At 40.6% G+C, this 14308-nt stretch overlaps 1 protein-coding gene across 2 annotated transcripts in view; it reads right to left on the reverse strand.

Moving 5' to 3' along the window:
* MGAT5 (alpha-1,6-mannosylglycoprotein 6-beta-N-acetylglucosaminyltransferase) overlaps positions 1-14308 on the reverse strand; it is a 318860-nt gene that overhangs the window by 15958 nt on the left and 288594 nt on the right. For both annotated transcript variants that reach the window (XM_056117604.1, XM_056117605.1), the window contains exon 14: positions 6137-6253. In XM_056117604.1, the coding sequence (XP_055973579.1) occupies positions 6137-6253 (117 nt within the window). The remainder of the gene's footprint in view (positions 1-6136; positions 6254-14308) is intronic.

Consider the following 14308-nt stretch of genomic DNA (forward strand, 5'->3'; position numbering starts at 1 on the left):
TAGACCTGGGTTCACAACCTTGCCTTTCTCCTAACTAGTTATGGCTAACTAACGCCTTTCTCCTAACTAATCTCTGAACCTCGGGATCTTTATAGTAAAATGATAATAAGAAAACTTGAAAGAGCTAGTATATTGAATAGGGCACTTGTCTTGCATACAGTTAACCTGTGTTTGATCCCCAGTGGCATCCCATTTGGTTCCATGAACCCTGTCAACAATGATCCCTGAGCACAGAATCAGGAGTCGTAAACACAGCCAGGTATAATCCAAAAGTGAAACAGAAAAAGGAGAGAGAGAGAGAGAGAGAGAGAGAGAGAGAGAGAGAGAGAGAGAGAGAGAGAGAGAGAGAGAAAGGCCTACCTTCTTCCAGCTGTGTAAAGGTGATATGGCGGGGTCGTGGGGGGGATGGATAAAGTGCTCAGATCCATGTCTAGCACACAGCAGACAACTGCGAATACCAATAATTGTGGGTAATCTCCAAAATGACGGTTGCAGGGTTGCTAGGAGAAATTTGTAGTGTGGCACACAGGAATGCAGCAATCATGTGCTGAATGTGTGCAGGTTCACTGCTCTCAAAAAGGCTCATAAAATGCAATTTAAAGACCCTTGATGATGACAAAAGCATTGGCCTGTGTAACTAGGTGAAGCTTTTATGTACGGCAAAAGGAACTTGTATGTCAAAACAGCTACAGTCCCCTCCCATCATCTATTCCTTGAACATGGCAGACCCAGTAGTAAGTCCCAGGAACTACCAGGTGTACCCCTCCCTAATCTTCCCCAGTCATTTAGAATAGTCCCAAAATATTATAAAATCAAAGTTGACTACTGACATGCTGGGCTTTTAAGGTCAACTTTTGATTCTAGGAGCCAAGATGTGGAAAACTGGTCAGGCTGAGTGAGAGGCAAGGATGAAAGAAAGGCATGAGGGTGGTGCTCCAGATCCCAAAGGCTGCAAGTCAAGGTTTATTGGATTTCCACAAAAAACTTGGAGATTTCTATGCTACTGAACCTAGATTTCATCTGAGAGTATGAGGAAGTATTAGAAGATGCTCTATTGGTGTGGGGAAGGCAATGTGGGTCAAATATTGTGACAGCTGCGGGGGAGAGGGGAGGAGAAGAAATGGAATATGATATCTGCTTGTGTCAATACTATGAGACCTGAGGTTTTCAGGGGCAGCAAAGTCAGCACTGGCAATCAGAAATGAAAATTTCACGTGGGAGAAAAACACCAGCAAGCCAGAGTATTCTAGTTTTACAGAGTCTGATAGTACCTGCCAGCAATAGAACAGAAGGCGATCTTCATCGTCTCTTTCTTAAATCTACATCTGTCTATTTTGAATTAATATGGTGGAAACTAGAAGAAAAAAATTTATGAGTTGATTGGGCCAGAGCAAAAATACAGCAAGTAGGGTGTTTGTCTTGCATGGGGTGATCCTGGATCAATATCTGACATCTCATATGGTCCGCCAAGCCCCACTACACCTGAGCATAGCCAGGTGTGGCTCCAAAACAAAACAAAAATTTATGACTTGAAAACTTCATAAATGATAATAGGTAGAAAAGATGTTTTTCTCTAGGCATAGAGCAACTGGTCTCAGGGGTTCTTTCCCTTTTTGACTGTGCTTCGATTTACACACTACATTTGAAATCTTCCCTGACTGTGACTATTAATTTCATATCATTATCTTCAAAAACAATTGGATGACACATCAGAGAGGGTGTGTCTTAATCATCTTGCACACACTACCTCAGGTAATGCCAGCGAAGACTGAGTTGTAAGTTATAAAATATCAGGGCACAGCTTTTCTGACAGGGTTGAGGTCAATTTCTTAGCAATGCATTTTTGGAAGAGTTAAAAATACTTTAAGAACCTGATTTCTATGTTCCATGCTTTTTAGAATTTCTAAACTCCTAACTTGTGCAAACTTGCTCAAAGACACACTGGAGCCTTTGTTAACTTGGGCTGTTGTACCACTATTCTCTCTTTGACCCAGACACAGCTTTTTATACAAAAGGAAAATATTTTTTCTTTCCATTTCAAGGTTATTTATGTACTCAATGGGTGATTCTCGAAGCTTTCTATAACTGTCCTTGAGTTATATTTCCTCCCAAAAGTTCATAGAAGGAATGAAAAGAAAACTACCAGAGATTTAGAAATTTGGATCATGAATAAGGGGGAAAGTAAAATTTCTGGAGTGTCATAAATAAACAACAATGGTCATCTATCACCAGGCCAACAGACTTAGCTCAATAGTGGGATGCAGGCTGTATTCTAGAGGGCCATTCCTACAACATATTTTAAAGGGCAGCTGTTAGAAATTGAAATAAATGAATTCAAAGATTCTATGCATAAAAATAGAAAAAAGGAACTCTTCCTTTGTTCTACCAAACAAAACTAGTTTATCCACAAGAGTGCTGACTCATTAATTGCTTTCTGACCAGTTCACTGTTTTAGAGGATATGACGCCAAGCAACTTTCCTATAAAGGAAAATAAAGGAAACTGTTTTCTTAACCACATCTGCCAGTGAGTTCCATTACTGTCCCTAAACTACTGGCTTTGGGACTCAAGAGTACAGGTAAAAGTCATGACTGAACAAATACAGGACAGTCCTTCAGGAAGAAGTACAGGCCACTAGGGGGAACTAATGAAAGAAAAGGCTGAAACCACATGTAGTCACTCAGAAACCCACGCAGGGCAAGTTCTATGGAAGAGTAACAATATTGTTGGTCATTTTGCTTTGTGAAGACAGAATTATCTCTTGAATGGCCATAGGAAGGAAGGCTAGAGCTTGCACTTTGACCCACACTGTGGAGTTTCTGCTGGCTTTGGAGACCTTCCATTTTATTCTTTCTCTACTCCTTTTCTGAGGAATTTTTATCTTCTAAACTGCTTTTTGTTTGTTTGTTTGTTTAGGTCAGAGTACGGGCTAGAGTGATAGCACAGTGGGTAGGGCGTTTCCCTTGCATGCTGTTGACCCGAGCCGACCCTGGTTCGATTCGATTCCTCTGCTCCTTTTGAAGAGCCTGGCAAGCTACCAAGAGTATTGCGCTGGCACAGCAAAGCCTGGCAAGGTACCTGTGACGTATTCAATCTGCCAAAAACAGTAACAAGTCTCACAATAGAGACGTTACTGGTGCCTGTTCGAGCAAATCGATGAACAATGGGAGGACAGTACTACAGTGCTACAGGTTAGAGTACAACTGCTTTAGGAAATTATTCTCAGAGATGAGCCAAGTCATCCTTGGTGCCACTTGCAGAGATGGCCTGGCTTCAATATCCTTGATCTACTATGTCTCTAGGCTTGAGTTTATTAACTGTTTCCTCTAAATGATAGGTCACTTTTACAAAAATGAAAGAACTTAGTGCCATGAAATTTTAAATCCTATAACTAAACAAATAAACATTTGGTGCCAACTTTCTTACTCATGCCAACAAGTGTAAGGATGATAGTTCCGGTATCAATTTCATCACCACCCCCATCTCATTGCTTCTCTCCCTCCCTGTTGTTGTTTGCTTTTTTTTTTGTTTTTGGGCCACACCCAGCCCCAGCAGTGCTCAGGACTTACTCCTGGCTCTGAGCTCTGTGATCACACTTGGTGGTTCTTGGGTCACTACATGGAGTATCTGAGTTTGAACTCAAGTCAGCTGTGTGCAAGGCAAGCACCCTACCCACAGTACTGTCACTTTGTCCCCCCCCATCTTAATTCTTATTTAAACTTTTTTATGTCATGTTTTTTGCTTTTTTGGGTCACATCTGGCAATGCACAGGAGATCCTCCTGGCTCTGCACTTACTTCTGGCAGTGCTCAGGGAACCATATGGAATGCTGGGAATTGAACCCAGATCGGCCACGTGCAAGGCTAACACCCTACGACTGTGCTATCGCTCCAGCCCTCTTATTTAAATTCTTACTTCCCAATTCTTACCTGTCTTTCCTACCAGTTTGAAAAATATTTTGCATTATCTTTAATCAAACAGACCTTGGTTTTAGTCCCAGTTTTACCACTCAATGGTGATATGATTTTAGTTAATTTCTTTAAATCTTTTTCTTATCTACAAAACAGAAACAAATTCCACTCCACAGAGTGAAATAATGTTCATAAAGATGTTAAGAAAGATTATATGTGTGCAGAAAGAAGTTTTGTCTACATGTCAATGATCATCATAGTTATATGCTTTATAAAAAATGTGTCCTTAACTGGTCTTTGGAAAAACCTGGAAGAAGCGTCCCATACAGGGTTTTGAATTCAGAGCTGAGTTTCACAGAGTGGGCATGTTCCATCTAGGAGGGAGCAGACAAAGCCCAGGGCCTGTTGTCAGGGTTTATGGCTGAGGCTTTCCCATTAGATTTCTGGTTGATGACAGAAGAGATCTATCTTAACTTAAAAAGTGCTGGAGTCCATGGTTCGAGATTGTCTGACTCTACATTAGCTTTCAAGTGACTTCAAAGAGAAGTCACTTTTGTTGATGTTTACTTACTGAAGTGCCAGGGGTTGAATTGTGTCTCCATGATTCCCCCCAGAGATAAGCTGAAATCCTAACCCCTTGCCTGTTTGGAAATAACGGCCTTCGAAAATATAATCAAGTTAAGATGATATCACTTTGAATGAGAGTGAACAGAGTCTGTAAGTGAAGTGGTGAGAGACACACATACGTGGCTCCAGAGAGAATGGAAGCAGAGATGAAAGCCCTGCAGCTACAGTCAAGGGATGCCTGTGGCCACCAGGAGTGGGGAGAGGAAAGGAAGCATCCCCCCAGGGGAGGCTGCAAAGGATACAAGGTCTTATTGGTACCACCATTTTGGATCCCAGTCTCTAAAATCTGAAGAGTTCTAATTTGCCCCACTGAAGTCAACATGTCTTGAAGTCAACATGTTTGTGGTTCTTTGTTATAGCAGCCTTAGGTAATCAATAATCGAAGAAACTTGGAGATACAAGAAAAAAGAAAACCTTTGATTCTACATAATGACTCTGGTGGTGGAGCTTTCGATGAGCAGCAGGTATTTCAGGGTAATCCCGTAGAGCCACACTCCACTTAGCACTTTTCTAGAGTGACCACCAGAGGTCGGGGAGCTTCTGTCCTAACATGTTGAGACTGGAATTGAGAATGTACATGTCATAACCTCACTGAGCTCAGGAGGTGATATCAGCCAGTGCATAGGAGGCAACATCAGTCGGTATCAGAGTGGACGAAGTGGAGGCTCAGAGGCTCAGTACTGACAAAGTGGATTCTGCTGGTAAGTGAGGGTCACAGCTGGAACCCAGAGCCAAGCGGCTGGATTTCAGCCTGCCCTCATGTCATGCTTCTACTGCTTCTCTTCAAATGCTGGAACTGAGTGCAGAAATTGCAGAGGGCAGGCAGGCATCCTGCACTGGACGGAGCCCAAGGCCATATAAATCAGTCTCTACTCCCTGAGAGGCTTCAACCCAGGCACAGAGCCAGCCCCGAGTATGGTGATCACCACGAACATTCCTTTAAGTGGTTCAGAGGGAGTTCTGCATGCAGTAGGTACTCAATAAATACCTAATGAATTGTTCAGGAGAATTCTGAAGTGTACGCTACTTAAAATCTATAAAATGTTTCAGTGAAACAAGAAAAATAGATGCTATATAAAAACATTTTCCTGTATTTTTATCCATGTTTTATCCTTCTTTCTCCTTCCTTCTCTTTTATTTTTGGGCCCACTTGCAGTGCTTAGGGGTTATTCCCGCTGGTTGTAAGGACCATGAGATGCTGGAGTAGAATATAGGCTTTCTGCATGAAGAACATAAGCTTTATTTTAATAATCGCTCTCTCCACTCCTCTTGGCTTTGTGTCAGTTGGGGCCATGGCTATATTTTCTGACCTCTGTGAGAGCTGCATAATTTGGCTACAGAAGCAAGTATAACTGAAGTTCCTATTAGCATGTTGGGGGCCCAGGAGTCACATCAAAAGAGACCATAGAATGTAGGCACATGTATGGATACCAGGTGGGTTTCCATTTCACAGCATGGCTGAATCCCTCAAGCTCCTTTCTAATTCCAGAGTTAAGCTAAGACAGGAGGGAATGCTCTCATCACTCAAATGAAGGCCTGTGATGCTGTCCACATTTCAGTTTACACTAAAAATTGGGAAACATGGAATAAAAGAGACCACCTTCTGACTTAGAATTGCTTTCACTGCATCTTCTACTTCCTCCTGATTGTTAAGGTCAACAGTCCAAACATGTGGCCGGCCGATGAAAACTTCTGCATAAGGATGCTGGGATGTCAGCTGGAAAGGAAAGAAATGGAACAACTTAGTTTCTTGAGTACTGAATTAAAACTTTCTGTGATGAAGGAAGTGTTATGCATTTTATAATACTGAGCTGTACTTGCACAAGTAACAAGACATTGTTTCCCCATTGTTTCAAACCTCGTAAGAACCACCATGCAGATAAAAATAATAATAATAATAATAATAATAATAAAGATCACATAAGGGGCATAACAGGTGACTTCAAAAATACCAACAAGAAATATTGAGCATTTTTGCTTGACCATATATCAGTCCTACAAACTAGTACCTTTATAGACAGACAAGCATAGAAAATTCGCAATAAAATACTTAAAGTCAGGTGAAAAGATTAAAAATAATGTAGAAATATTATCAAGTAGAAAGGGCAATAATGTTATCTAAGCAAGTTTTGGAGTGACGACAAAATAATGATCATGAGTGTCACATTGGAGACTTAATATGTGTAAAAAACAATTTTCAATTAGAAAAGAAAAGGAAGGTTTTTGTTGTTGTCATCAATCAAGAAAGCTGTAACTGAAACTTGTTTAGAAAGATGTGAAGGAAGAGAAAGGGAGAAGTAAATGTTAGAGAGAACACAGGTTTTCTCCAGAGTGAAAAAGGCAAGCAAAGAAACACAGAGACAAGCGAGATATGTGTTCATGGAAGAACACGGGCTTAAAAAGCAAGCCGGAAATTTTTGTTTTTAAGGAGGATTAATTTAAAGAAAAAAAGGTTGGGCACTTGATCACTGTATAACTGAAACCCAAGCACAAAATTTGTAAGCCTATAACTGTACCTCATGGTGTTTCACTAATAAAAAAAGAAAAAAAAATATGCACTGTAAAAAAAAAAAAAAAAGGTTGGTCAAAGCTAACCAGTATGAAATCCACTCTGAAAAGTTCATTCTATAAGACAGCTAAAATGATCTCGAAAACTTGTCTCTGCCTTTATTCTTTTTTCTTTTCAGGTCACACCTGACGATGCATAGGGGTTACTCCTGGCTCATGCACTCAGGAATTACTCCTGGTGGTGCTTGGGGGACCATATGGGATGTTGGGAATCGAACCCGAGTTGGCCACATGCAAGGCAAATGCCCTACTGCTGTGATAACGCTCCAGCTGCCCATGCCCCTTTCCCCACCCCCCCAGCCTCCCCACCCCACCCCCCGCCTTTATTCTTGTGTCTCTCCAAGGTCCTGATATAAAGGGAGCATTGCAGATATTTGTGGAAGGGTTTCCAGTTCTTACATGACTTCAGGGGTGCTACCCTGAACCTATGAGGTGTTTCCTGATTTGCACCTCCTGCAAAAGGAAGGCCGCTTCTCCATGGCTTCAGAGGTTCTTGCTCTCCACAGTAAGGCACACTGACATTCCCAAGAACAGGTGAATCAAGAGATGTCTGAACTGTTTTATTTGAAACTTCACTAATGAGCTGATACCATTTTGAAAAAAAAATGGCACAAAGCCAATGCCATTCATATGAGTGCATTTCCAGTGCAATAACTCTTATTCAGATTCTATCTATAGCTCTCAAATGAATGTTATACATACACAGATATATATATGAAAATACTTTCATATTCAGCTTATAGTTTTTACTATCAAGTATAAACAAAAAGGGATGGCCGTATTCAGCTGAAATTGCTATTCCTCTCAAGTACAAACTTATTCTTTGTGTGGAGGGAAGAGGCATTATGATTTCCTGGGCGTCCGGTGAAGTCAAGTATCACTTCACCACACAGATACTGAAGTATGACTTAACATATTATAAACTACTTTCCTCTCATTTCCCCTTTATTTCAAAGTTAGGAAATAATTCATTTATGAAATTACTTAATGTAGACAGGGCATATTAGTTATGAATTCCATTTCTGGGAGGATGGCGGCCCTGGCATTAGAGGCTAAGCTGGTTATCTCTTTTTTTCTTCTGTGTCTAATATACCCAGAGGGCTGGATGATTTCACTGGTATCTCTTCACTTTGTCCTGAACCCCATTATTTAACCTACTGAGCCAATGGTGTATAGTGTACACACACTATAGGGGCAGCCACCTACAACTTAAGTTACAGGACCTCAGCTACAGTCTTCAATGGCCTGTCCACGGAGATCACGCACGTCCATTGAGATCTTGCTCCGGCCTCCTTTGTACAGTCCTGTCCCCTTGCTGGCTCAACTGGCTCCCCACCCATGCTCATAGAGGTCAGGAAATATTATTTCTTCTTCTCAGTACTTATTTTCTCTTTTGTCCTTTTCTTTTGTTTCCATGCTCAGGGCTCCACTTCTGTTGGGCTTGGGAGACTATATGTGGTGCTGGGGATTGAACCCAGGTTGGCTGCATGCCCTACCTGCTATACTATGGCCCAGACCCCTCAGTACTTATCTTTGATTCATCACCTCCCCAAGATGCCCCTGGCTGGATGGGGCTAATCACTGCACATGCGTAACTGATGAGGTCTCCTGTGCAGGAATGGGGACTTGGAAAGTTTAGAGGGTTTTATTGTTCCTCAAGACCACCTTGTCTGAGAGTAAATTCTAAGTTAGCTCCTTCAACAATTTATTTACTTTACAGTGAAATAAAGATAACATTTTTTCTCTCTTTCCTCTGTCCTACACAGGGACCACAAACCCATGTTGGCCATGCATACCTGGGTCCCACAGTTGCCTGGGCACTTCCTAAGTCACTAAGCCATTCTCCAGGCCCTTTCTTGTTGGGGATCCCTAAAACCTGAGCCATCAGCATCTCCTTAACACATGTGACAGGGAGGGTGTTTGAACTCAGGACCCAGTGCTTATTGGGTTTTAAGCCATAAGCCATTGTGTGAGCCCCCAGGATGGCAATTTTAAAGGATGTTTTTAAAACAAAGACCAAATGATGTCCAGTGTAAATACTAGAAGTTAATTACTTTCTTAAAATGCTCCAACCTAAAAAAAAAAAACTAAATAAAAAATCCCAGATTGAATTTATGTATTGGATCTTTTATGAAAATGAGGAAAATCATACTAATTTTTTTTTGACTGGAGAACAAATTAATTCTCCTAGTGGAAGTCAGAGCAAATGAAACTTGCCATTGATGTCACCACTTAGACTTCTACATATTAGCAGTGCCCCTCCTCTCTCTCTTTAAGGACCCAGCTTATTTAGGAGGTTGCTGAACACTCTTGGAAAATTCAGAGTGCTGAGCCATTATCATTTTCTTCAACCACATTTAGTGGGGTTACTTAATTTTATGAGAAAGGTAGTTTGTGATTCATTATCCACCCTTGAATGCGATGTTCCTTCTTGTTAATTTATTGAGGACCATCTGATCTGAGCTACTTCATTGTATATCAATCAGTAATTTGCTAGAGAGGAGTTTGTAAAGTAATGAAAATCTTATTAAATATGAGACATTACTTCACAGTGGTGATTAAGACTCCACTGAGAACACAAGTTCTCTTTATGTGGAAAAAAACTCTAAAGCCAGAAAATTTCTATGGTTTATAAAATGTCAGCATGATGATCAAGAACCTATTAATATGTTTCCCAATATAAAGATTAAAATAGAATTTGTATTACATTTAAAGCATAAATTGAAACGACCATATTTCTTTTAGGCATTATGGGATTTTACCCCCTTTGTGTATATATTTGGTGTATAAATTGGTCCAATGCAAAAAGAAAAATTCAACTATATTTAGAAATACAGGGTTTTTGGTTGTTTTTTGTTTTTGGGCCATACCTGACAGTGCTCAGAACTTACTCCTCTCTCTGCATTCAGGGATCTCTCCTGGCAGACTCAGTAGGTCATATGGGGTGTCAGGGATTGGACCTGGGTAAGTTATCTACAAGACAAACACCCTACATGCTGTACTACTGCCCTGGTTCCCCTAAATGTTTTCTTTTCTTCAAATAAAGGCAGAGAAGAGACATATGCATATGATCTAAAACAATTTATATGGCTCAGTTGTTGCTTAATTTTAAAAAAAAAGTATGTATTTATGTAAACTTAGGTTAAAGAGTTTAGGGCTTGTTGAACCTTAAAACTCTTAGAATTATTGATGGTTCTTTCCTGATTTAAAACATTTTTGGTTAGAAAGGGCTTATGGCATTTATGAGCTTTAAGAGCAGAATGGGAAGTCCCCTTTGCCACGGGGTCAAGTTTACTGGCTCTCACAGCTTTGTGATGCTGCTGGCACTCAGCCCGCTCTCCGCACTGTCTCTAGCTCAGAAGGATGTGAATCAGATGGAATGTGCCCTTTGGCATAAAACAACGGACTCCACCACTCCCATCCACACTCACCTCCCTTATGTTTGAACCCTTCCTGCTCTTCCTTAAAACATTGTTCTCCAGCACCCCCTTCTCAACTACCCAGCACATTTCAGACCAGGCACAGCTCCAAGTAAACTCCTCTTCCTTATTCCCCTCAGCTATTTCTTTATGCGTTTCCTTTTATTATCTATCAGACTTATCACTTCCATATAAAATTGTGAGATCCTGGAAAACAGGAAATGTTCCTGATAAATTTCCCTCCTACAGCAACTAGCACTAGGGATGCTGAGGGGACGCAATGAACATCTGTCTACTGACCTTCTGCATCTCTACCCTTCTGTGAGAGCCCAGGAGTGACAGGGTCATCTTCAGGGGGTCAATTTCTGAGCAAGTGTTGAAAGGACCCCTCACTGCCATTCTAAACTTACGCATTGGAAGGGATAGGGACCCCACTTAGGTGGCAGCCCTGAAGAGGATTCTCATCTTAGAAGAATGACTGCAATGCCATAAAGAAAACCTTCTAGGGTCTCAACAGAAACCACATTACTAAATGATGACAATGGACAAAATACAATACATAGAGTTTTCTCAGTGACTTCATAGTGTCTGGGCTGCTATACGTAACATTACATACTTAGCAGGGAAAGTAGAGTAAACTCAGTTTTTCTGTTTTTCAAGAAAAAAATATTGATTGCATCAAAGAATCATAAAAAGTGCTGAAGATTGTCAGTAATAAAAAAGTTCAGTTGAATAGGTAGTCAACGATACTTCCGGTTAATTCCTTCCCAATATTTCTGTAAGGAACTGCAGTAAGAAAATAAATGGGTTTCTTCATTCATTTTAGGAAATCAGGGAGAAGAAAATAGAAAAATCACCAAAAGAACCTCATAGTAATAACTGTTGCAGGTAAAGGCCACTGATACACGCGAAAATAAACTGGTAGAAGTTTAAAGAAGAAATAGGGTATCTGTGTCATCACAAAGTATTTCCCTCACAATAGAGGAAATTAATAACTTCTGAGTGAAGAAATATAGCACATACTATTTTAACCAAAAGATCAAGGTTAATATCGCCACTAATAAGACACTCTGACACCTTGCACCCTCTGATATGGCATGCTAAGAAGTTGATTATCGTGACTTTGTTATTGTTCAAATTGCGTAACCTCAAACTATCATGAAAAACTGTGAGTCAAATCCAAATTGAGGGACAGTGTTCAAAGACATAGACCAGTAAGTATTCTTTAAGAGGGTTAAGATCAAGGCCTGGAAGACAGTTCAAATAGCAAATGCCCAGAATGTGTAGGCCCTATGGCCTCTAAAACATTACTGGATGTAGCCCTGGTGACCCTGAGCACTGTGTCAATGCCCAAGCACCATCAAGCCTGCATCTATTTCTGAGAGTGACCCTGTACCAACTCCTATACAGCACCACTGGATGTGGCTCCTATTCAAAAAAAAATTTTAATAAAAGGATCAAGGTCATGAATGACAATGAAATGTTGGAGGTGACTAAAGAAACATAGCAATTAAATATAATGCAAACTCTGGATTGGATCCTGGAATAAAATAAGAACATTAGCACAGGGGAAAAAAAACTAATGAAGACTGAAAGTCTGTAGTTGTAGTTTATATGAATAATTTTTAAACTTTTTATATTAGTGAACCAGCAATGGATAGGCAATTCAAAAACCACTGGTACCAATACTATTTTCTTGATTTTGATAATTTCTCTGTGGATTTTGAATATGACCACTCTCCATCATAAGAAGCTGGGTGAAGCCAAAATGTGTTAAGACCATAATCATTCAAAATAAGAATGAAATTCCAACAACTCCACTTGTTGGTAAACATGCCAAAGAATTAAAAGGACTCAAGTAGATGCTTGTAAGCCACTGTGTATGTGAAAACACCAGTACCCACACCAACAAGACGTGGAAACAGTCCAGGAGGCCATTAACAGACTAGGTCAATAAAATGGGACACAGGAAGCAATTCCGTACTATGCAGCCTTAGGAAAGAATGAGATTCTGACATGTGCTATGATATACAAAAACCTTAAAAATAGGCTAGGTGAAATAAGTCAGAGACAAAAGAACAAATATTATAATTCCATTATATCTAGAATCTAAAATAGGTTGATTTTTAAAGATAGAAAGTGAAATAAATGTTACAAAGCACTGGATGGACAGGAGAAAAGGGGAATTTTTTAAAAAATTTTGAATTTGGGGCTACACCCAGTGATGCTCAGGGGTTATTCCTGGTTCTGAACTCACAAATTACTCCTGGTGGTGCTCAGAGGACTATATGGGATGCTTGGGGACAGAACTTTGGTGCTAGCAAGGCTAGCACCCAACTTTGTGTACTATCACTTTAGCCCTAGGAATCATTATTTAATGAGGACAGTTTCTTTTTGAACCAATAAGTTCTGGAAATATATAGTGTTGGTGGCTGAATTAGTATTAGGGAACTGTAGCCTTCAAAACAGTTAAAATGTTGTATATATTATATATCTTATTACCCAAAAGGTAAAGTTGCAACAAGTGTACAATTGGGCAAAAGTAGAACGTCAGTGATTTTCTACACCTAAATTAAAATCCAGAGACAATAATTTATTAGTCCCTATTTACTTCTCCAAAATGTCACCTTCAAAAGAGTCAGTCAGATGTTAAAAGCTGAGATTTCTAAATTGAGATGTTCTTACTTGCTGGGAGCATCCTTTGAAATCTTTTCAAAGAATAAGTGCTTCACTGTCAGATTGGACCTTCCTGATCTCTGGGCCCTGGTGTCTCTCATGGCACCTGGCACACAGGTACACACCAGGGGTTGCTGAGGAATGATCCCCTAACAAAGATACTATTCCCTCAAGTGAAGAATTCAGATTTATTCTATTAGCAGGAAAAAAAAAATCAGCAAATGTGGGTATACATGCAATTCTCTCCCTCCTTCTCTGCCTCTCTCCCTGCTAGAGGTTATCTGGCCAAAAGATCCATCTTTCTGAGTATAATCTAGTGATCTTGTACATGTTCCTCCATTTCACCAATGAGAGGATCAGAAGAGAGCACTTGTAATTCTAAGATCTCGGACTGAACAGTAAAAAAGTGATCAGGAAAAAAAAATGCACTTAATGTGCTAGGTACGGGAAGAAAACCAATCCACCCTGAAGTTAATAAAACCGCCGTGAAACTGGAAAAATGCAGGCATTAAAATCAGGAAGGCTGCCTGAGAGCCAGCCCCAGCGGCAGGTCGAACAGGCTTGGGCACTACAACCGCACCCACTCGAGGATGCTCCTTTCCAGCAGCCTCTGGGGAACCTGGGAACAACACAGGATCAACAAGAAACTCTACCTACAGTTTCTTGCCCACACCTGTTTCAGACTAGATAAAGAAACCCCTGGCTTGACACTCACATCCTTATCTAGAAGGCTTTTGTTTATTGATCCAAATGGAGCCCAACTGCTGGAGTGACTGTCAACCACTATCGATGTTCAAGTGGACCCAAGAAAGCCATTGAAATGAGGCTTCTGAAAATGGTCTGAGCACCAGCAGGCTGGGTTCTTAGGAGGATGCCTGCTGAGTGGGCAGAGCAGGCGGTTAAATGCAGGTTGGATCATCATGGCAGTCACTCATGAGACTCAAGGTTGAACTTAAGAACTCCACAGTCCTACTCAGTGTTGCCATGGCCCATTCTGGAGAATAGGTTCTTCAGAAATACCCATCAAAAGACTGGAGTGATAGCATAGCGGGTAGGGCATTTGCCTTGCATGCGGCCAACCCAGGTTCAATTCCCAGGATCCCATATGG

Source organism: Sorex fumeus, unplaced genomic scaffold (assembly GCF_029834395.1).
Source record: "Sorex fumeus unplaced genomic scaffold, SorFum_2.1 ptg000035l, whole genome shotgun sequence".
Taxonomy (NCBI): domain Eukaryota; kingdom Metazoa; phylum Chordata; class Mammalia; order Eulipotyphla; family Soricidae; genus Sorex; species Sorex fumeus.